The sequence below is a fragment of the Hoplias malabaricus genome, chromosome 5 (genome assembly GCF_029633855.1).
Source record: "Hoplias malabaricus isolate fHopMal1 chromosome 5, fHopMal1.hap1, whole genome shotgun sequence".
In the NCBI taxonomy this organism is placed as follows: domain Eukaryota; kingdom Metazoa; phylum Chordata; class Actinopteri; order Characiformes; family Erythrinidae; genus Hoplias; species Hoplias malabaricus.
In genome coordinates, this window is record NC_089804.1 from 10,700,223 (window position 1) to 10,724,651 (window position 24,429).

Here is a 24,429-nt window from a genome sequence, read left to right on the forward strand (position 1 = left end):
GTACTATCCACTGCATTATGTAGTTTTAAGACAAAAGGTAGATGTGAAATACGTCATGTGATGTGACTATGACAAAAAAATGCACATCATTGCTGTACATTAGCAATGAGCAATAGTGAAAAACCCACTTTCTATATTATTTGTTCTGACAAAGTCTGGGTTCTGCAGGACATTTTTATATTGTATTTTAGCATAAAAACCCCATGCAACAAGAAATATTTCAAATAAATCATTTTAATAATATTAATAATAATACAAAATACGGCGTAGCACAAAGTGTACATCTCTGAGTAAAACTGCAGATTGAACACATGAAGTACACACTGGTGCGGATACGCTAGAGACAAGACTTTGTTTGTATAACTTCAGAAACATAAGTTAATATGAACACTGAACAACCATTCCATCCAAACCTCTACAGTGGTGAAATGACTAGCACTGATTACATTTTGTTACTGTAGAATTAAGAATTCACTCTGGTGCAAAGCTGTTATTTTTTTAGTGTTTGTCTTTCTATTGTACTTTCATGTCCTATCTATATTAGCTGAAAATATTTCTACGTTGTTTGGTTCTGAAATCAGAGCTGTATGGAGCACACATAAATAGCAATAATTTTCTAAGAGGATGCTATTATTTCACCTTAAAGCTCAGCTCACTGTGCTTAGGTTAAAGGTAAAATTAAAACACCAGATTAATAACATAATAAACTTGCTGTTTTTCAAAATACGTTGTATTACGCATTACTCAAAGTGCTCAACAATGTTTAAAGGAGGCACAGACATGCGCCTGCAACAATCTGCCAGACAATTTCTGGGTTACATTTTGAAATAATCGTCAGTTTACTTCAGGCTATTTTTTTAATTGTAGCTTGTTCACACGTGTCAGCTTTTCAAATTCATTTGCACCATATATGGAGAAGGCAGCAGTGCACAGACAGTATGACACTCATGACGTCAGCTCTCACTGGAGGGATAAATAGGTGGCGAAGGTTAAAGATTAATATTTGTACTAAAGCCTAAAACTCACTTTGAGTTTTACCCACTGTGAGTTTTACTATTAAAACCATCATAGGAGAATATCTACATTCTGTTTACCTTAACTTTAGCATTAAATATGTTTCATAATTTAATGTCACATCTATCTCCAATGTATGTGTACCCTGATAATTTACAAGTGTAAAACAAACAAAAACAAAAAGAATAATTAAGCATTTTAAGGAAACAATAATAAATAAGTATTTAATACCCAATTTATTCTATTAAAATAAGTTTGATAATTCTGAAATAAAGTTAATACCATTTAGTTTTACTTCCATAATATATTCTTTACATGGAAATCAACTTTCACACTTCCTGGACCGGCATGTACTAATTGAAAACTTTCCATGCTGTGAAGTCTGAGGCCAAGCCATAAGTGGATTTTCATCTAAGGCTGATTAGTAGAAGATAAAGCAGCAAAATGGTTGGCTGCTTTGTGGGCCACATGCTTGCTTCATTGTTCTAAAATGATCGTTTAAGTGTTAAGAGGCTGCAGTGGTTTGGTCAGCAGCTCTTTGCAGGTAAAGCAGAGGGGAAACCAAGGAGTTAAAGAAACAACGCCCACACATATTTTCCGATGAAGTGGTCCTTCAAAGAATGCGCTTTCTCTGTGTAGAAATGTAGAGCTCTAAAGCTGACGTGTTTTAAAAACAGGAAAGTTAATCCCTGTAAAACAAACACAAAATACAAACAAAAACAGACTGCTGCATAAAAATGACTTGCGGTATTTAGACTAAAAACTAAACATTCACGTTCAGCTGTGCACAAGATTCACGCATGCTGAGCTAGCTAAATATCCTCAGGTGTAGCAAACAGGTAAGGCACATTTTTAGATATGTAGAATTAAAACATTCTAACCCACACAAAAAAAGCAATATTTAAAAAAAAAAAAAAAAAAAAATAGTAGGGTCCTATCTAGCAGGTCTGACTGACCAACTCAGCCTGAAGTGTGTTTCGGAGCTCTCCAGTGCAGTCCACTCTGGTCAGGAGTTTAGCAACAGGCTCAGGGTCACTGATGGTGGGTTTACAACTAAGCAGAAGCTTGTGTCTGATACGTCCAGAACACACAATTCAAAGGAGCAGCTCAATAGCTCGGTTCGTCCATGTCGTCATCACTCCAGTCGGGTGGTGCATCTGTGCCAAAGTATCTGTCCCCAAAATTTCCTTCAAAGAAAGAAGACACAAACCACTTTATCAGCGTTTTTCATTTTGACAGATTTTAAGAGGTCTAAGAGGACATTTTTATTTACCACATTCATAGTACATAGTACATGTAAACTACACAACGGAATTACACAGAAAATTCTAAGACGTGGAAAATGTTGTGTCATATTGTGTCTAAGGTACGTAAGTGCTCAGGTCAAACATCAAAGTCAAATCCCGAAGGTTCAATCTTAAAGCCACAAAAATTCATGTTTACACATAGACTTCATAATGAAATAATGATCATCAAATTGGAAATTCATATGTTATCGACTATTAGTGAATACGTTACGTGAGCATTCACAAACACATCAAATACATTAGCTGGAAATGAATATACTGTTTTGCAGCACAGATTAAATTTATATGTAAATCATACAAAGACACATCTTCTGAAGTGAACTCAACTGTTAAGGTGTTTACCAACAGTATAAATTATGTGGATACACTAATCCATAAATGACCTCAGTAAACACAAACACCTAGGAGATGCGGGGTAATAAACTACACACAGGTGAAAACACAGGACACCACTATAGAGGCTGCAAAAACGATAAAAATATTCAAAACCCATAATTAGCTAATAATGACCTACAACTAGTCACAATTATTTTATAAATGCCTGCTCATGTTTGGGGATGACCACAGTGATACAGGTGGACCTCATTTTTGTTTCACTTCACAGTGTAGTATATAAAAAAAAACATTATGTAAATTTGATTCCGTTTTAAAATCAGGACATAAATAATGCACATTTACAGTGAAGCCCAGATGAATATTTTGTTATATACGTAGCTAACGCTGTTAATATTCATTACATCAGAACACATTGTTCACATATTTGGTACCACTTTAGAATAAGGCAATATTTATGCTTTACAATCTGTTTATTAATGGTTATTAATTAAAATCATTAATAATCCTTTATAAAACATAAATACTAAGGGCAACAGTGATGTGTTAATTGCCAAACAGTAAAACCATATCCATTTACAGTTACGTCATGGATCTTGCAGAAAACTAACATCACTTTGCACACATTGTTTAAAAAAGTTCAAATATTTAAACACACTGTTCACTCAATTAAACACTGGTAGAATGTATTTTTAGACTCGGATGATAATGTGCTGCATCTTAACATAAGAAATGACTAAATTCACATGGTGAGGTCTTAGCTTATTGTTTCCCTTGACATTTTCAGTACGTTCTCTGACACTTAGCATTAGACAAAAAAGAGGTCACTGTTGCCCTTTGTATCTTTGTGTTCAAAATGGTTATTAATGACTTTAAGGTGTTTACAACCTAATTAATTACCATGTGATAAACAGATACTAAACCATTTATAAATCTTTATGAGTGTAGTCTTATTTTAAAGTGGTTCCACATATTCTTTACAGTCTCAGGAGGCACATAATCTGACAACACGCCAACTGTGTAAATCTGTGTTTGAATGAAGACGAACGCTCCTATACAATTGTCCTGACCCCATCCCTAATCTTCACATTTACCTAATCTGGCATTGTCCAACTCTTTTGCATAAACTGATCAGCCATAACATTAAAACCACCTGCCAAATATTGTGAAGATCACACTTATACCACAGCCCTAACCCATTGAGGCATGGAATCCACAAAACCCCTGAAGACTCTGTGGTTTCAGGCACAGAGAACCTTTAAGTCCTATAAATTGTGACATGAGGCCTCCATGGACACGACTTCTTTTTCCAGCACATTCCACAGATGCTCTTCCCCAGGTATGCGATGCATAAGCATGCTGCAGCATACATGGTGTTAAAGACACATGATTATTCAGACCAGCCAACCTTCTCCAATTACTCCTTGATCCTTTTCTGATGTTCACCTGCCCAATGTAGGAGCTCTCAGCAGTGGACACTCTGACTGGTCAGCGGTTACGCAAGCTTAAAAGCACTGTGTGTGTTCTTACACCTTTCTAACATTGTGTTTTTATCCTTTTTCTTTTTATAGCAATTTGTGCTACAGCAGCTCCTCTGTGGGATCAGACCAGACAGCACAGTCTTCTTATTATTTCTATGGCCGTAATCAGCTAACATTGTATGTGTTACACTCCTACAGCTAACCAAAGCTGTAAAAACTTCAATTTGGAGAAAAACACACCATCAGCTAAAGATTTCGCCTGCAGACGTAAACAGGGCAGTAACCGCCAAACATAATTAATAGCTCCTAATTATTGGCCTTAAACTACTGTAACTACAACTTAAGTACTTATCTGAAATCAGGTTCTCTCTCGCTACATAACTGTGATCAATATAAAGCAGTATACAAAACCTATAATTGGATATAATTAGATATGAAACTGTTCTTGGGTCTAGCATTTGAACAGAGTTAGAGTTTGTGGCTCTTACAACGTTTGTGTGTGTACACAGTATTTTGCTTTATGTTACAGCGTAGAATGACCCAATGTAATTTTTTAATTGCTTCTCTTTATCATTAGTTAGAACTGCATTCACATGTACATTTATATAGTTTATATATGTTTCTGATATATAGACTTAAGGGAAATGAAATACATCAAATAAAACTTGTCTTTAAGTAACATTTACACACTTGCTTATGTTCGATACAATTTATGTTGATGAAATAAGAAACATTATATAATACACTTGGCAAAACATACTGAACCAATACTGTAAAGGAAAACAAGAACTCCCATGACTGATTGTGTGTTTTCCTCAAAACTCTTAACAAGGAAAACCCGAATGGTGATATGAGATGGGAAAAGGGTGGAACATGCCTGTTTGGAGTCCAAGTCTGCTAAAGCTACTAAATATAAAAGACATTTCTACCAGCTCGCTCCATATATCTGGGGTCTACATTTAGGAACGTGACGTAGAGGGTTTCATTGTCTAACGTCAGATGGAAATTTCAGTTATGTGCTAGAAATCAATTTGGATGGAAACTTGGCTGCTGTAAGCCCGGCTTCTTACCTATGCCTGGAATGATATGGAAAAGGTCGTTGACCTTCTTATCGACAGCAGTGGTGATGATTTTAACCTGAGGGAAGGCATAAGCTATCGAGTGCACCCCCATCTCAGCCATCAACAGAGACACTAGAAGGATCTTATCCTCCTGCACATCATGGTCCTGTGTTCGCACACAAAACACACACCCACACACACACGAACGCATATTTTAGCATGTGAATTTATGTTTAATATCTATATAATATAATGAAGAACTTATATTTGATAATATCAAAGACATAACAGAAATTACATATAGTTCATTAAGACACATTACAAAATTCAGTTCATATAATATAGTTCATTTATACACACACACACACACACACACATACAAAAACTGCAGTATGAATGTAATAAAACATATCTGTCATAGATATATTTAAAATAGCACTGTCAGTGCAGTCTGAGTTCTAGATGCCAATTCTACTAAAGTAGCAGGGCCAGCAGGTTTGAAAAAAGCTAAGAAGTCCTAATGTGTTCATCTACCTCTACAGATAACTAGACTTATCTGTGTTACCGAATACCACTACAGAGGCTGCAAAAAGTCTATACAATTGAAAAAAAAAACATTTGAAAAACAAGACTTAACCATGTCTTACAGAGTAATGTTAAAATTTTAAAAATTCGAATTCTAAACTCATAATTAGCTAATTATGACCTACAACTAATTACATCAGTCACAATTATTTTATAAATGCCTGCTCGTGTTTGGGGATGACCACAGTGATACAGGTTGACCTCATTTTTGTTTCACTTCACAGTGTAGTATAAAAAAAAACATTATGTAAATTTGATTGCGTTTTAAAATCAGGACATAAATAGTGCACATTTACAGTGAAGCCCAGATGAATATTTTGTTATATACGTAGCTAACGCTAACGCTGTTAATATTCTTTACACCAGAACACATTGTTCACATAATTGGTACCACTTTAGAATAAGGCAATATTTATAAATGTTTATAACTGCTTTAGTATCTGTTTATTAATTAAGATGTAAAGACATTAAAATTCGTTAATAATCCTTTATAACACATAAATACTACGGGTAACAGTGATGTGTTAATTACCAAAGAGTAAAACCATACCCATTTACAGTTATATCTAGGAATTTCCTGAATACTGATACTGACACCCAGCTCACTCAATTAAACACTGGTAGAATGTATTTTTAGACACGGATGATAATGTGCTGCATCTTAACATAAGACATGACTAAATTCACGTGGTGAGGTCTTAGCTGATTGTTTCCCTTGACATTTTCAGTACGTTCTCTGACACTTAGCATTAGACAAAAAAGAGGTCACTGTTGCCCTTTGTATCTTTGTGTTCAAAATGGTTATTAATGACTTTTAACCTTTATAACCTAATTAATAATCACATGACAAGCAGATATTAAACTATTTATAAACCTTTATGAGTGTAGTCTTATTTTAAAGTGGTTCCACATATTCTTTACAGTCTCAGGAGGCACATAATCTGACAACACGCCAACTGTGTAAATCTGTGTTTGAATGAAGACGAACGCTCCTATACAATTGTCCTGACCCCATCCCTAATCTTCACATTTACCTAATCTGGCATTGTCCAACTCTTTTGCATAAACTGATCAGCCATAACATTAAAACCACCTGCCAAATATTGTGAAGATCACACTTATACCACAGCCCTAACCCATTGAGGCATGGAATCCACAAAACCCCTGAAGACTCTGTGGTTTCAGGCACAGAGAACCTTTAAGTCCTATAAATTGTGACATGAGGCCTCCATGGACACGACTTCTTTTTCCAGCACATTCCACAGATGCTCTTCCCCAGGTATGCGATGCATAAGCATGCTGCAGCATACATGGTGTTAAAGAAGAAATTCTTTACAGTCTCATAATCTTTGCCCGACAACACGTCAACTGTGTAACCATCAACACTGTCTATGTTTTAATGAAGAAGAACACTCCTACACAGATGTCCTGACCCCATCCCTAATCTTTACATTCACCTAATCTGGTAGTGTCCAACATCAGTTGTAAAATGTGCTACATAAATTAACATACACACACACACACACACACACACACTAGCAGCCGATTCTGCTATATGTATAATGTAGCTAGTCAGGAGCAGCCAACAGGTTTGAAGAAGCTATGAAGTCCTTACGTGTCCAACTGCCTCTACAGATAACTAGACTTATCTGGGTAACAGGTCATGGTGTGCTGCATGTGTACTACGTCTCACCAGCAACACGCGCACTGCCATCATGGCAGCAGCTCCAGTGGACACTGTGCAGTCCATCAGGATCACATGGTCATCACTGATGTCTTTGGGCAGACGCAAATAGTGCAGCTGGTAACACAGGAACCCATATGTCAGAATTAAAGGAGCTGACAGTTTCCAGATTTGCCTGAGACAGTGATATCTGTACAACAACACAATCTACAAAACAACAAAAGCCTTTTCTGACCGGCTACTGCTTTAAATTATTACACAGTATTGTACATTTAACCACTACCTTAATCAAAATAATACTGCATTGATATAAATGTATAATTGATGAGCAATTGTATTGTTTCTATTATAAAATTGATAATATATTTTATCTTTTTAACATAATAATTACCTAAAGTATTACAAAAATGTTATAAAAAACTGAAAAGTAACAATGTAAGATGTGTTTAGGAAATAGTGAAATAGAGTTAAGAGGTTTTAAGCTGACAGAGCTTAACTGTGCTGTGTGAAAATGACCAAGGCCAAACAATTCTCATAAAATTATTACAAATATTCCAATAACACACATTTACAGGATTAATTTCAATTTCTAGAGCTATGTGTACTTCCTAATATGGTGAAGGTACAGAGAAGGGAGGTACCTCAGGCTCTCCTGTGTCCTGATTGGTCTGGATGAGGATCTTGCCGATGCGGACGTCTTTGCACACGGCACGAAGCGCGGGCTCCATGGTTTCGCCCGCCCGGAGGATGGACACACCCGTGATCTGCCCAACCGCCAGCACAAAAACACACTGTCACCATTAACCACAGCTACAGTAGAAGTCGAGGAAGAAAAATCTGACTGAATCAGAGAGCCAAACTCACCCCCTTGCCGTGGAAAGTCCTTCCTTCATAGTCCTGGCCTTGTGGGGTCTGGACTGTGTGCACCTAGCGAGGAGATGATCCATCATTTTCTGTACTGCATCTGTCCACTGACAGTGAAGCTAAGAAAAAAAGCTGCTTCACTGATAAGACTACGCTAAGAAAAACACCAAACAGCAGTAAAATCAAAGGCTGACTACAGTGAGCACAAAAGGCTGCCGAGTCTTTTAAGTGTAAAGGTCGTCCTGTGATGCCTGGTAGTGTATACTGCAGAGATGTGTGTCTTTTGACACCTGGTAGTGTGTGTTCCAATGGTGTCTCGGTGCATCTCACGCTACTTCTGTTTGTCAGAGTTTTTCCACTGCGGTGGACAAGCCACCATACTTTCCATACGCAAGCCGCTGCCACACAACCTTCCTCATACAGAGCACTGATTCGATTTTGATATATATCTAGGTATAATTTTCTGTTTTCAAGCCTCAGTTAGAACTTCCTCTCTCTTTCACTCACCTGTGACGGGAGGAAGGAGAGTGCTCTCTCGATGAGAAGTCTCATCAGCCTTTTGGAGTAGAAGATGAACTCGTCTCTACTCGTATCTTTATTCCTGAAACACATCCATTACGGATCAGAATCACTTAAATAAATTACGCATTACAAACCTTTGTCTTGTGAGAGCACTCATGTAACATACTACACAAACAAGACAACTATTCCTACTATTTATAAGAATAAGCAAGACAATAAGAATAAACATAACACAATAAAAAATAGCAAAAACTAAAAGTGATCCACTTAAAAGAAGCCATAAGAGAGATGAGACTCTGTGATAATGTCCAGGCGTCCATAGAACACACTATTACTGACAGTATATTAGAGTATGATGTGAAAAATACATTTGAAACAGAGTGAATTTGTAGAGAACTTTATCATTTTTTATTAGAAATGACGACAAATTAAAACTAAATTCCACATCTGCCTTCTGCTCAAACACAACACCAACAGGATGGTCACTGTAAGTGGAACAGTGTGTGTGGCGTTTGTTGAAAACAAAGTTTAATGAAGAGAGCAGTGGGAAGCACTTACATTTAGGAAAAACATAAATGATGTAGGTCTTGGTTTGATGCTTATAACTTAATGTAAAGTTCTTATTTAAATTTATTGTAATGCATCCATCTATTCATTAGCTGAGTGTGATATGTGTGACATATTGTTTTATTCTCCAACATGCGAATATAGCAAATACATAGTGAGTGTGTAATTAATTTTGCAGCGCTGTATAAGGAATATGTGCAAAAAATATATAAAAATCAGGCCTACCAAAAAAAAAAGCTGCATATCTAAAAATACCCATAAAATGTTTAATATAGAACAATATTAATATTTGAAATGGCAAACTATTAACCATTAACTGTTAACTACAGAAACCAGCCTCCTTACAAATTATATATAAATATTGATTTATAAAATTTCAATTACCACTACAGTTTTAAAGTAATACAAAGGAGGGAATTCTTTGTGTTTGCCCCAGTTATATTTTCTTTTATTTTTTTCACACCTGCCAAATGATAGTAACAACTTGACTTCAATGACATGTAAGATTTAAACTAACCTCCTACAACTTACAAACATGTCCCATTCAAATATGCGTGTATTTGCCACATAGACATCAAACAGATATTGGCTGCTTATTTGTGTGCGTCTGACCTGATAATGGTGTGCATGCCGCGGACCTGCGGTGTGTTCTCTAGAACGCTGAGCGTTGCAGGGAGGGGCTGGGCTTGATGGGCAGAGGCCAGGGCTGCCCTGTTACCATGACCACCAGAGAAAGACAGGAAGTGGTCAGTGGACTGTCACACATAAAACTGTCCTGCTTGTGCATGCAAATACGCAAACACACATTGTCTTGTATATTAAACACACACTCGGACGCATCGCGTGTAAAAATGAAATTTGATTTCAGAATTGATCAATATATTCTCATATACACTCAGACATGTTAATATAAAACAGGTAGACTGTTACTGGGCAAGGGTAGGTGCGGGTATAAATTAAGCACAGCAGAAGCAGCCGGGAACCAAAAACAGTCACTGAAAACAGACCTGTCTGTAGGAGCGTTGAGATTGCTTTTACACTAAAAGTGTTTCTTTTAAAATGAAGGGTGTGAAAAAGGAACTTGTTCCGTGTTTAGTGCATCCTCAACTCTTCTGGGAAGGCAATTCAAATGCATTCAGCCATGACAACACTAGTGAGGTTAGGTGCTGGTGTTGGGCGATTTGTTGTGGGTCACAAAATCCACCTCAACTCAACCCAAAGGTATTAGATGGATCTCTTCAGAGAGCGCATGGGGCCAACGCTGCCACTTTACCCCACACTTGTCATTGAGTTTAATGATATTTAGCTCATAATCTGTGCACAATAGAAGCTCTTTTTCCGATATTGGGACACAACAAAATAATAAAGTAGTTCACTAATTATAAGGAGTGTCTACACACTTTTGGACGCATGGTGTAAGTGCCTTGCTCTCACTCTTTGCCAAAATTTGCTAAAAATGAAAAGGTCACCAGACGTAATGGAAGGTTGGCATGGCGAGTTCTGCGTGACTGCCCTTTAGAGCAGGTCAGCTTTGAATGTGACTGCATTTGGATAAGTGAAAATACAGATTCCAAGCAGGTCAGTCAAAAAGTGCATTTGTCATTTTATACATGATATAAACAGATTAATCCTATGATTCCTTTCTCAAGACTTATGTGGGTTACAACGCAAGCAAACTGCAGATATGAGTAATAATACTTTGGACAAATTGGTAGGTTGTAGTGATGCAAATATGGGCATTAGGTTAAAAGCATTACACTGCACTCATAAAAAAATAAAGTAATAAAATATAAAATAAAATAAATAGACACATCTTTATACAAATATGTAACAACATGCAAACTTTGACTCGACCACACGGAAATCCTTTCCATTTCTGGAACTCAAACTGCTACGAAAATTGAACCGAAATAAAGTAATAAAAGGCAAAAAATGGCAAATAAAAATCATATGCAAATCTCACATATCCCAGCGGAGTTTCCTCTACAGGGGGAAGGGAACAAACAACAACAAAAAGAGACGACAACAAGGAGAGGGGGGGAGAAGAGATAGACATCACACACTATTCATCAGGTGACTGAACGTATGAGGACTTTGCGAGAAGAGAAAGGAGTGTGACAGCTGCTTTAGAGCCCTCCACACACATTGTGTTTTTGTGTTAAAGTCAAGCTTTCTGCGATTAACCACCACATACTACAGATCCAGCAGACGGAAAACAGGTTTAACTGCAGTGTTAGCTGTACAAGCTCAATAAACTGACTTTAGCCAGTGTTCATTTGGTGAGTGTTTGCTATTGTAAGAGCATCCGTCTGCATTCCAAAGCCCAAAATCTAGTCAATTGATGTTTCTGAACAGCTTTGGCATGTTTTGTGGTGTGCCATCTGAAGGAGAAGGGGGTGCTTTTTGAGAATGTGTGTGTGGGGGGGGGGCTGCTAAAGTTGCCATTCTCATTCACTCTGTCTTTGGCAACAGAACACACTGACGCAAAGGCCTGCATCCTGTGTCTTAAGAAAGAAAGAGCTGTACTTCCTCTCTCTCTCTCTCATGTTACTAGCATATCTTGCCCAACGGAAAAACTAGTCTTTGTAGTAGACACTGGAAACATTTCTGCGGGCAAGACACACTTTGACAATAGATGTGGAGACAAGCTAAAAAAAAAAATAAAGAGAGCAAGAAACACACACACACACACACATAGAGAGAGAGAGAGAGAGAGAGAGAGAGAAAGAGAGAGAGAGAGAAAGAGAGAGAGGTCAAGAGTAGGAAGGTAGCTGCTTATTTTTAGGAGGCACAGAATGCAGGAGGTGTGTCTCTTCCAAAACAGTGAAGCGTGGAAAAGAGACCAAACGTCTCTCCCTCACTCGTTTCTGACTGCTGCACACACTCCAGTCAGACGTAGTTAAAGCTGCACTTATTCAAGAAAATCACATTTAAACTATTTCTCTGGAGGGAGGAAGACTGACAGTTTTTTTTAAAGACAGTGGATTTTGTAAAAGAACTATTCTGAGAACAGAGATGTTATGCTCAGAATTACACGGCGAGTCCATTTTGTGATTGTAGTATGTCTTCATTGACCAATAGAACACAAGCTGTACATTATTATTATTGTGAATTTCAAAGCTTTGTTTTCACTCATGATAATATTCTGTTGCTTTTATACCACAGTTCAGAAAAAAAGAGAATGTACGGGATGCACAGTCCACTTCAAAGGTCATTTGTGTAATTATTTATAAATAATAACAGACCTAAACGCGGCACGGTGGTGCAGCAGGTAGTGTCGCAGTCACACAGCTCCAGGGACCTGGAGGTTGTGGGTTTGAGTCCCACTCCGAGTGACTGTCTGTGAGGAGTTTGGTGTGTTGTCGGTGTGGGTTTCTTCCGGGTGCTCCGGTTTCTTCCCACGGTCCAAACACATGATTCCGGGTAGGCTCCGGACCCACCGCAACCCTGAACTGGATAAGCTGTTACAGATAATGAATGAATGAACTGAGCTGAACGTAGCGTGTGAGTGAATGTGTGAGTGTGTGTCGCCCTGCAAGGGACTGGCACCCCCTCCAGGGCGTGTTCCCGCCTAGCGCCTAGTGATTCTGGCTAGGCTCCGGACCCACCGCGACCATGCACTGGGTAAGAGTTACAGCCAATGAATGAATAAATGAATGAACTAAACGTTGTTTTGTTTTTTCAGCTCGTCTTGTTTATTAAACTGTATTGTGATATTTTCTGTACAGCTCCAGTTTCTTTAATTGTTCTGCCTTCAAAACTCAAGGTTAAAAACGTACTTTGTTAGCCTCCTCTCAGACTGTTTTTCAATGATCAGGAGCCCAAAGGGCCACCACGGAGCAGCTGCAATTGAGTTGTTGAATAATTCTCAGCGCTGCCGTTGTGGTGATGTGTTAGTGTGTGTCGTGGTGGTCTGAGTGGATCAGACACAGCTGTACACCACGGTGCAGTTGTATTTGTATTAAAAAGGCCAGCTAACAGTGTATACCGAGCAGTCCTATTAGAGAATGACACGCATTGAATTCTTCACGAACAAAGGAGTGGGCATTAAATAACCAAGGGCCCTGGTCTAGGAGTCATCTCTCATCTAATTATGTTAGTGGTGAGTATGACCAGATGGCACCCTCTGTGGGTGCACTATTGTAGGTGCAGCAGTCTCAGAAACAAGTGATGCTTTTCCAGCCTCAGAGCAGAGAAACACTATAAGAATACAGACATAGGTTGGCCCTTGGTGCTGGTCTGAACGGTAGAGTAGCTTTTTTAAAGCCTCAGCGCACACAGAGCCCAATCCTCTGTACGTATAGCTGTACGGTGTAACATACTGTAGTAAATATCAGGCCTCTAAAGAAACTGTTTATGAAATTGCGTACGATTGTAAGAAATAAATATACAACATTTGAAGGAATAAATATCTTAGAAATTCAGAAAAAGGTCTGATATACTGTAAAACACCACTCATAAGTATTAGAAAAGAGCTACGATTAATACCCAGCTCCCTTAAGGAGCGAGATGGCCATGGTTTAATAAACACATTGACATATATTATACTGCCACCACCTGTTATTATTATTAATAATTTTACTAATATTAATTTTTGTCTGAGCAAACATGATCATTCTGCCCAGATAAATACGCTTTCTTAGGTGCCTATGAAGTTTGTACAGTATGTCGTCCACACAGTAAATATTTGAATAAACTAAATTCAGTGCATTAATTACTTTATGTCTAAAAAAAATTAAAAAGTCACATATAGGTATCATTTAAAGTGATTAGAAACAGATGTGTTGGTCCCAGAGCAGCACTCAGGGGCAACCTGCTTGTGGATGTTGTAGCAGGCAGTGAGAGAGTGGTGACGTGTGGACCTACTCTACCTGACACTGAGCTCACGCTGCGTCCGGAGGGGAAAGGTGTGGGGAGAGGGAGAGAGGGAGAGAGAGAGAGAGCGGGAAAGATAGACAAAAGAAGAGAGAGAGGGGGGGGGAACAATCCGAATGCTGTGAGCGAGCAAGGCCAACAAACTCAAAACACAGCCTTCTCATTAGTGTCTCCAGTGCTAGCACACAGCAAACAAACAACAGATACAAAGCATTCCAAAGAGTCATGTTCCAACTGTGTATTATTAATAACATGTTGAAAAATATATACACTGTTATAATTAATATGGCATACTCAAGCACATGTACTAAAGTACTTCTTTGATGGATTCGTATGTTTTTAAATTGTACTGATTTTAGTTTTAAAACATGTACATTTCTGTATAATGTATTTTGACTCAAATACATTTTAAATTTACTTGTTAGATCTTATTTAAATTTTTCATTCTTTTACTGGTGAGCTGCTTAGCACTTAACACCAAGAAGAGAACAAGAGAGCCATAGAAACTTAGTTTCCTTCACTGTAAGATGCTGGATGTATGGAAATCAGTCATTCAGTCAGTTACGTCATTTGTGTGGCGCTGTTTCACTAGATTCTCCACGGAGCTTTAACTGAGCTGCAGTGCTCTGTGTATCCAGTGGAGGGCGCAGTGAAATATTTCTTAACGTTTGTGGAAATTAATATTTTGATCTAAATGCTTTACATATGATGAGTTATTTAAAGATAAATATCATAAAGTTAATAAAGAATAATACTACAGTGTGTAAAGTCGTTGTTAACGTACATTTACAGAAATGTCTGTTTAAGGGCAGGGTAAATTCAGGCAACCTTTGCACATGTTCTTCAACAATGAATAAAGAACAGAAACACAAGTCAAATGCATAGCGAAGCCACTAACATTACTGTAGTAGCAGTCTGGCTTACCTCTTCCAGTTGACTGTGCACATGCTGAACAATCAGGTCAATTGCCACTGTGTTCCAGCCGCCTCTCAGCAGAAAAGACATAATATCATTATCCATTTGGCATCAGCAGTCAGTATGGATATATATATATATTTATAAATGCAGCAGTTATATATGTGTATGTTGATATATCAATACACTAACTATAACAGATTTTATGTGTGTCATTAACAAAGGAATAAAATATTTCCTTCAGGATCAAAAAAGTATATATTTATCTACCTATCATATGCAAGGAAGATTAGAGACAATAAGTGACACTAACCATGGCCTTCATAATAAAAGTGATGAAAGCATGGAAATAGGAAAACCATAGAAATCAAAGGATTTTAATCATCTTTTAGGAATTTATTTGAATGAAATCACTTGATGTCATGATCCCTCTAAAGCCTTATTCAGAACAGCTTGTGTATGTGTGTTTGCTCACCACGTGGCACAACGATGTCTGCTAGTCTCATGGTGGGCTCTATGTACTGTTCAAAGGCTGGCTTTACAAACTTGTTGTACTGTTTGATAACTCCATCAATGTCTCGCCCTCGCTCTGTTATGTCCCTCCTGAGCCTCCTTACCAGCCGGATATCAGAATCTGTGTCCACAAAGATCTTCATGTCCAACAGCTGGAACATACGATCAAAATGTTCAGCCCATTTTTAAATCAGAGTTGGGTATATGTAAATAATGCTGTAGTATTTCAATAATCTGCAACCACTCCGATTACACAGGCAATATAAGGACATTTCACACTAAAAAAACTCTTTTGAACGTACATTTACATACATCAGGAAGACAGAACCAAATACTGCGTCATTTTGGTACGTAAAACTAAATGAATATCATATGTAGACCTCTGGGAAAAAATAAACAAGGAACATGTTGGATATGGGAGACAGTGTATGGGATTACAGTGAGTCCTATACCTTCAGTAGCTCCTTGTCTGCAAAGGACATGATTCCTTCAAATATAATGACACTGGCACCATAAACGGTTTTCTGGAAGAGAAAAAAGATTAATGTTTTAATAGATTTTAAAATATGTGAATGCAAAGTATAGTGTGTCAGTTGTTGGAGGTAGATTAAAGAGTCAGGTCCTAATATACAAACGAGCATTGAACAAATACAGCTGAGGTCAAATGAGTTGAGACTTTTTCCAAACATTGACAAAATGGAGTAAACTAGGGTGACCAGATCTGAGATGGTGAAAAAAAAGGTGGGGGTGGACGACTACTGACGTGCAGACTGACCAATTAAATGTTTACAGAGAAGGTTATCGACCAATAACGGTAGCTCTACAGTCAGACCGTCCAATCAGAAGATTTTAGGCTACTTCACCACGCCCCCTTCTCACTCAAGCGAACCAATTGGAGTAGGGGAGGGCGGAACTAGTTTGTGAACGAAACGCTTCTCGAAATTCTATGTAAGCTCTAGAAAAACAAAATGTGAAATTCCACCCGGACATTTTTTTAAGTCTAAAAAGAGGACATGTCTGGGTAAAAGAGGACGTCTGGTCACCCTAGAGTAAACAAACTCACCCACTCCTTCTGTCGGCCGTGTGTGGTGAAGTCATACACTGGGATCTTCACGCTTTTGCCTTGTTTCAGCTTATGAAGTGTGTGAACAAGTAAGACGAAGTCAAACGCATCCGGGTGGTCAAAATTGAAGTCATTACTTTTAGCCAGAACCTGCTGCTCTTCGGTCAAATTCTAGTCAGAACAGAAAAAAATAAAGAATAAAAAAAAACAAATGATCAAATACAACGTGATATAAAAGTGTACTGCAATATTCAGAATGTATTATTTGCAGAAATTTTGTACTATTTAAGTCCTATTTTCAGGGATAAATCTATTCATGTCTCAAGGCTACAGCCTTGTTTTGATGCACTGTCTGATGTATGTGGTAAAGGCTTCGCATTCTTTACATAGAAGTTACATAACTTGCATGTAGCTGCCATCATAAGAAACCTTAGACTGCATCTCCATTTCCCAAACAGTCACTTACTGCTCTGGACAAACCCGTTTGTTGACATTAGAATTCCAAATTGATTTGGGTTGAAGAACAAAACAGAATTAGATTTGCACAGCCAGGTTACAAACATATGTATACCACACATAAGCAAGTACTGCAATACTTTCTCAGTCATAACAACCCTCTACATTTAAAACGAATTTAACACTATTGAGTCACAAGGTCTCTGAATTCAGCTTTGTGGTTGTTTTGTAAGAGGCTTCAACTGTGCTGGCTTTAACATTTAATTTTCAACCAAAACAAGGCAGAAATGAGTGTAATAGGCCCTAATAAACCTCACGCTGATAGACTCCGGGGTTCTGCTGAAGTAATAAAGTGGCCTATTGATGTGATGTTATTTGTACTGCTATTTAAGCTCTCCTTCTCCTTCATGAGGCATTATTTCACTGCAGAACCATGTTGTTACTTGAGTATTGGTTTAGGATACTCTGCCAACCTCTGAGCAAACCCAAGTTAATATTAGCAGTCAGGCCTTCCGAGATCCTTCCCACAGCTTACAGATGGATAAATACTTTGTATAAAATTGAATATAACTTACAATAACTTCCCATGTTAAAGGAATGTATATTGGCTTTACGTCAAGTGTAAGATTGTCTCTTTGCATCAACAATGTTTAATGCATAACCACTGATCCAAAAGTCACATCTACTTCAGACATCAGAATCTGAGGACGACAGAGACGTCTGAACTTCAGTGGGATATTTTGAGATTTGGAGATGAAATTTAGCTAAGTTTGTGAAGTTCCACTCTTCCAAAATGACACACTAAAGTGTGGAGTACGTCAATGATATGCTACTCCACCCCCTCCTCTACAGTTAGCGGCACTAAAATTAGTGCTGGGACATACACACATTGCGAACACACTGTCCTTCTCTTTTTTAAATCTCCACAGCTGGAATTTAGACCCCTGCTCTCTTCTGTTTCTCTCTGCTCAAGCAGTGCTTTTTGAGGTTAGGAAGAGAAATAAGTGCACTGCCTAAATATGGTGAACATAGGAACAGAGAAGAAATAGAACAACGTGGAAAATCTTGAAGCAAACAGAGGCTTATTCTCAACAGGTGCTGAAAGATGTTGTGAAAAAGGCTGTTTAGAAAACATAAGTGCTGTTTTGTTTGATCCTCCAATAAAAAAAATAATAACCACAAAGGATGCATATCATCACTGTCCAGACAGAAACACGTATCTCCATATTTGTCAATACTTTGTTTACTTCTGTAATGTCGTAGAGACAAGGGGACTAAGATGCAGGTGGGAAGTGAGTTCTATTTGAAGTATAAGTAAAACAAACAAAGCTCGTAAACACAAAAAGGTAGGTGCATTATAAACTAAAACTATTGTTACACAACCACTGAAAAAAATACAAAAATTGACTCTCACCATGGGGTGCAAACACAGGGCTTATAGGGGCTAAGTTGACAAGAAAGACTTGTGAGCTAGGTCACATGGTCCCTAACGCTCACAGGTGTTGGGCATGGCCACAACACCCAAGGGACCAAAACACACAGGACAATAGCTTACCATGACAACTACAAAATTTGAACACAGCAGGTGTCTTTAACATTGTGTAAAAAAATAAATAAAATAAAAAATCATTAGGACTGTTCCTGTAAATATTTTGGAGATACGAGTGAAGATAGCTAAACGCTTTTGTATCGGTCCTGTATTATTTATGGAAAAAAATATTATTTATCGTTTTTGGCCTGGTCTTCATTCATAAAACATCCACATGAACATCTAGGGGTTGGTTTGTGGCTTGTTTACATATTGCTAAATTAGTAAAGAACAATATCTGGGATGCAAATTTGGTCTGACAAGTACCCAATTAGGGCTGTGCCATATCGCATCATATAATATTTACAATGTCAGAACCTTTGTATGGTACGATTATTTACAAAATGAGCACCTGCTTACACATATTTGTTGTTCCTTCTGAACGTTTGAAATTGTTAGATTTGTACTCAAATAAAATGTAATTAAATAAAATTTATTTAAGAAATTAAATATATTATTAATTAATTAAATACAATTAATATTAATATATCATTTATTTTCATTCAATAGTGTGTTCTGGAAATGAATAAAAGTATTTTTCTGTGTTTTTTCATATCGTAAAAAATATCGTAAAAACTTTCGTTATCGCCAAAATAGCCTGAATAACTGTGATATTATTTTAGGGCGATATCGTCCACCTCTACACCCAATAAACCAACATCAGGAGGCTAACATAACTTTAACTTCCTTACTAATATATTTGAGCAAAATAAAAATTATTACACACAACCTATGCTCACAACCGTCCAAATCACACAATATATTATTGAGGTATATGATTACAGCATTTGTAGAACAGTATTTAGCTGGATGTTTCACATTAGATAATGCTGCAATCTGCAGCCTATATATTACATGCCTATAAACACACGCAGTCACATGCACACACGCACACACACAAATTCCCACAGCCCTCCTTCCCTCTTGCTTCTTTTCCAAACCTCTTGGTAAAGTTCTCTCTCACCCTGCCTCTCTGCTCAACCATATCTTATTTTGTGAGAAAAGTTTTTTAATAAACCGGCACTATGATGAATACTCAGAACCTGTAATATGAGTTCTCTAAGCTCCACCAAGGTCACAGTAGACACTGGGGACAGGTCAGATATAAAATTATAGCACTACAATATTTTCAGTTGGGTTTAATTAACATATAACAGTTTGAATGGTTATTTGGTTGATGCCCAGCTGAAAACAAAGAGATACCAATAGGTCATGCTCACAGTTCAGGTTTGGTTTTTACATAATTGTCTGGTATATTAATCGGTAGGGGCCTAGTACATAAATAAAAAGGAATGAGATTTGGATTTTTTATTACATACCTCCACATCCTGCCCTCAAACTCATCTATTTGAGCTTTGCTTTGAAGAAACCCTAGTCCCTAAACCATCCAGTGAAGTATAGGTTGTACATTTTTAGATTACACAGCATCATCTCACTAAGCAGACCCCTCCAGTCTGATGACAGGTAAAAAAGGACAAAACATTTTGGACACCTCCTTACCGAAGATGTCTTCTGAAATTACAGATACAGGGGGTCCTCGACTTACGACATTGATCCATTCCTACGTCGCGTCGTAAACCGATTTTCGGTGTAAGTCGGAACATACGTACATACTGTACGTAAATAACACCTATCCTCCTCGGTCTCGAGCCGCATAACCGTGTATTCTTCCACCGCGCACACCAAACACGAAGTTCGCTAGTTACGAAGTTCACGAAGTCACGATGCTTACGACGCAAAACCACTTAGGTCCAAACAAGGCTTTATACAGTAAATGGGAGATGTGTAGTAACCACGAAACATCGTAACTCAGGACTGACGTAACCCGAGGACCTCCTGTATATACATGTATAGTTTTACTAGATCTTGAAAAAAGCTTTTGTGAGCATTTGATGGATGACATTCTGCCACAATCAAGCAATTAAGGTTAGGCTGTAGATTACACACCAAATAGCCCTTTCTTTGTCCAAAACAACCCTCATATATATATATAAGACTGTGAGGCCAAAAATGGTGATTGTCCTTACTTTATAGAAGGAGTCCATTGACAGATGTACAACCCATGGAACATCCAAAGCTTCAATGATCTTGCGGGCCACTGTAGTTTTCCCAGAAGCACTCCCTCCACACAGACCTGTTAGTAAGATTCAATAAGATGATTTTAATCTTGAAGAAGAAAGCCGTCATGTTTCAACTAAAAAATCACTACTTTTTTGAAAGATTAGCTGGTTAAAAGACAAATAACAACTTGCCCACAACTAAAAGAAGTCAAATAAATAATTTTTAACAAGTTACTGCTCGTCTAAATCATTTAATTTTGTTTTGTCAAGATCTTTAATCTTAAATTGTTTGACACAGCATGTTAGGTAGGATATGCCGTAGCCTATGAAATAAAGACACATTTTAAAATGCGCCCTCAAACAAAGCAAAAGTAATAATTCATTCATTATCTGTAACCGCTTATCCAGTTCAGGGTCGTGATGGGTCCAGAGCCTACCTGGAATCTTTGGGCGCAAGGTGGGAATACACCCTGGAGGGGGCGCCAGTCCTTCACAGGGCAACACAGACACACACTCACACCTACAGACACTTTGGAGTCGCCAATCCACCTACCAACGTTTGTTTTTTTTTTGGACTGTGGGAGGAAACGCACGCGGACACGGGGAGACAGTCAGTCACCCGGAGCGGGACTCGAACCCACAACCTCCAGGTCCCTGGAGCTGTGTGACTGCGACACTACCTGCTGCGCCACCATGCCGCCGGCAAAAGTAATAAGAAAATGAAAATTCCTAAACACAGAAAATGCAGAAGGACTGAAGAATTTTGTAAAACAAAATCCTTGCTTGGTGCATGATTCAACCTTTCAATCCAGGGCTCATTATGCAATTTATGCAAATGAAAAGGCAATAAAAGTGGGCAATATGGCGCATTAACTGCAGTTATGACAATACACAATAACAGTTCGTTTTGGTCTAATGTTATTATATTGCTTAGTGTAAAATGTCTACTTTTACATCTGCTTACCAATGACAAACGCTTCTTTGGACTGGGTCCCATGTTCATTGTACCAGGGCGGGCGCCCAGCCGTGTAGATGGTTCTTTTGCTGGTGCGCAGCAGGGGTGGTTCTGATTTGCACTGGCTGGTTGTTCGTTTCCGCGGAGTCAGGCCAATGTTGACAGCGGGCAGAAGTCTGTCCAGAGAGTCTTCCTCTCCCCCACTGCAAAACCAACCCACAGAAAAAAGAGAAAAATTGCACACTCACTTCCTGTTGGGTTTCCTCTGTGAATTTTTAACTTCTTGTGCAAGAAACTGAAGCCTCCTCAATTGACCCGCAATGTACAATGTCACGGGTTCAGTGTGTTAATTCTACACTTTACAGACTAAAGTTTCAATGCCGGCTGCTTCCCTGATACTGATGCCATGTTATTTACATTTCCATGGTGATGCCACTGTCAATCATCTGGACATTTGACCCACCATTTGTGCCTAAACGATGCACGTAAAGAACGTATGTCAAATTATAGGTAACTGCATGACGTCAGCATGTCAGAATATCACTATTATCATAAACAATATGATGTGGCACAGCTCTACTTCAGCTTTAACTGCCAGATGAGTCAAACCAAGAGGCTTGAATCCTGGCCAGGTGCCGCTGTGAAGGTCACTGTGTTAAGGCCGCAGCATATTTCAGAAAACTCGTTCCCCTGTAGTCATTTAAACGCAGTCCAGAATGTTATTATTGGGGAGATGTGTGAAAAGTTTCATTATAACCATCCCCCAGAGAAACTCCGTCAATTCTAACAGGGCTTTAGAGGCTGACTGAACTGGAGAGCAGTGTCTTTGTTGAGGTGAGTGATGTTAATATATTGCTAACTCCCATTGGCTCTGTGGAAGACCTGATGTCCCGTCAGGCAAATTTGGACGAGCCCAACTACAATCCAACAGAACAAGATTTTTTAAATGCAAAATATGCAAAAGCAATATGCACCACAGTGATGAAGAAAATGCATGTTTTTAGTCATTCTTTCAGCGCTAAATGAACAAGGTGAGAACAAACTCTATCAGCTGGAAATCAAAGACAGTTCAAAGACATATTTTTCCAAGATCTTGGTGTATCAGACATGAGCAGGATTCTACTGGTCCTAGTGATCAAGACTGACAGGTTTTGATTAAATAAACAAACCCAAGCCTCCTGCTGGACAGGTAATGGCCAAAGCCTTTCACACCGTATTTGCCTCTTACACATGGTGGATATTCAAAACTGGATCCCATTAAAGGGTGACGTGAGAGACGAAGAGAGATTTGTTTAGGAGTGTGACTGTCAGACCTTATTTCTATGGCACATCCACAGCTTCAGAAAAATCCAGTCTGCAGAGAATCACAAAGCAATTTCTGCCAAATCCATTCTGCCATGTTTTTGGAAAGTAGTTCTGCCTGATTTCAATTAACTTCACTGTTTAATCATCATTCATTCATTCATTCATATTCTATAACCATTGTATCTGTTCAGGGTCGCTGTGGGTCATGAGGCCTCCGTGGAATCACTTGGTACAAAGCAGGAATACCCCCTGAACACGGTGCCAGTCCAGTCACAGTATTGCCAGACATACATTCATTGTAACCACTTATCCAGTGCAGGGTCGCAGTGGGTCTAGAGCCTACACGGAATCCCTGGGCATAAGGCGGGAACACACTCTGGAGGGGGCGCCAGTCCTTCACAGGGCAACACAAACTCACACATTCACACACTCACACCTATGGACACTTTTGAATCACCAATCCACCTACCAACACACCAAACTGTCAGTTACCTGTCACTGACTGTCACCCCAGGTCTCTAGAGCTGTGTGTCAGTGACATTACCTGCAGCGCCCCCATGCCACCCTATTGGCAGACAATTTCTGACAAAACAGGTAGACAGCAAAATTAAAATGTTTTAGGAGTTCAACTCTAGCAGGAACCATGGGCATTGCAAAACACAACAGAGTCAGTGGTAACATTAAGCGTTGATTACCTGTTTGTATTTGTTTGTTGTTGTTTTTTGGGAAAAAAAACATAGCTTCTTGTTGCTCTGCCTGGCTGTCACTGGAGCCTTTTTGTAGGCCATCAATCAACGAGTGTTTGAACATCAAAAACATGGCATAACTTTATGAACTGCTGTTCGGAGTAGGACAAAAATGAATGAGATCACTATTATAGCTTGAAGATTTTACAAGTGGCCATATAGGCAGGTCTCTCTGGCCAATCAGTGCTCTTCAAGGTTTACACGTCACGTTTGGAACCGCAAGTGAGCACGTACTTCCAGTGACCAGGCACCAGAGTCGCCGAATGGAAAAGCAAAAGAGCCGAGTAGAGCCAAACAGAACCGGGTTGAGTCGAGAATGGTCCATGCAGCAGAAATGCCCCATTAGATTTAACCATGCTGATTTATTGTTAAACATTCAAACATTATAAAGGCAACACTATATTAACGTAATCTTCTGGCACAGATTTTAGCAGCGTACTCAAAAACAGTGAATGCCTTCTGTCTGGAGTAAGTTTCAAATGACTTGGTCACTGGTAATACAGATGATTCAAACAAGCAGAAACACTTACTAAAG

The 24,429-nt window shown here is 38.5% G+C and overlaps 1 protein-coding gene across 6 annotated transcripts in view; it reads right to left on the bottom strand.

The window, feature by feature from the left end:
- Nucleotides 1–242: 242 nt before the first annotated feature.
- The window catches only part of uckl1b (uridine-cytidine kinase 1-like 1b), a 28,124-nt gene continuing 3,937 nt past the window's right edge, over nt 243–24,429 (bottom strand). For 5 of the 6 annotated variants that reach the window (XM_066671046.1, XM_066671045.1, XM_066671049.1 and 2 more), the window contains exons 2-15: nt 21,853–22,046; nt 20,856–20,962; nt 16,785–16,955; nt 16,174–16,245; nt 15,684–15,873; nt 15,218–15,279; nt 14,290–14,306; nt 10,031–10,129; nt 8,837–8,930; nt 8,330–8,392; nt 8,107–8,229; nt 7,475–7,582; nt 5,206–5,362; nt 243–2,201 (exon numbers count right to left, since the gene is read on the bottom strand). In XM_066671046.1, the coding sequence (XP_066527143.1) occupies nt 2,122–2,201; nt 5,206–5,362; nt 7,475–7,582; nt 8,107–8,229; nt 8,330–8,392; nt 8,837–8,930; nt 10,031–10,129; nt 14,290–14,306; nt 15,218–15,279; nt 15,684–15,873; nt 16,174–16,245; nt 16,785–16,955; nt 20,856–20,962; nt 21,853–22,046 (1,537 nt within the window). In that variant the 3' untranslated portion in view covers nt 243–2,121. Of the gene's footprint in view, nt 2,202–5,205; nt 5,363–7,474; nt 7,583–8,106; nt 8,230–8,329; nt 8,449–8,836; nt 8,931–10,030; nt 10,130–14,289; nt 14,307–15,217; nt 15,280–15,683; nt 15,874–16,173; nt 16,246–16,784; nt 16,956–20,855; nt 20,963–21,852; nt 22,047–24,429 lie in introns of those variants that run through there. The other variant, XR_010802626.1, reaches the window with a different exon arrangement.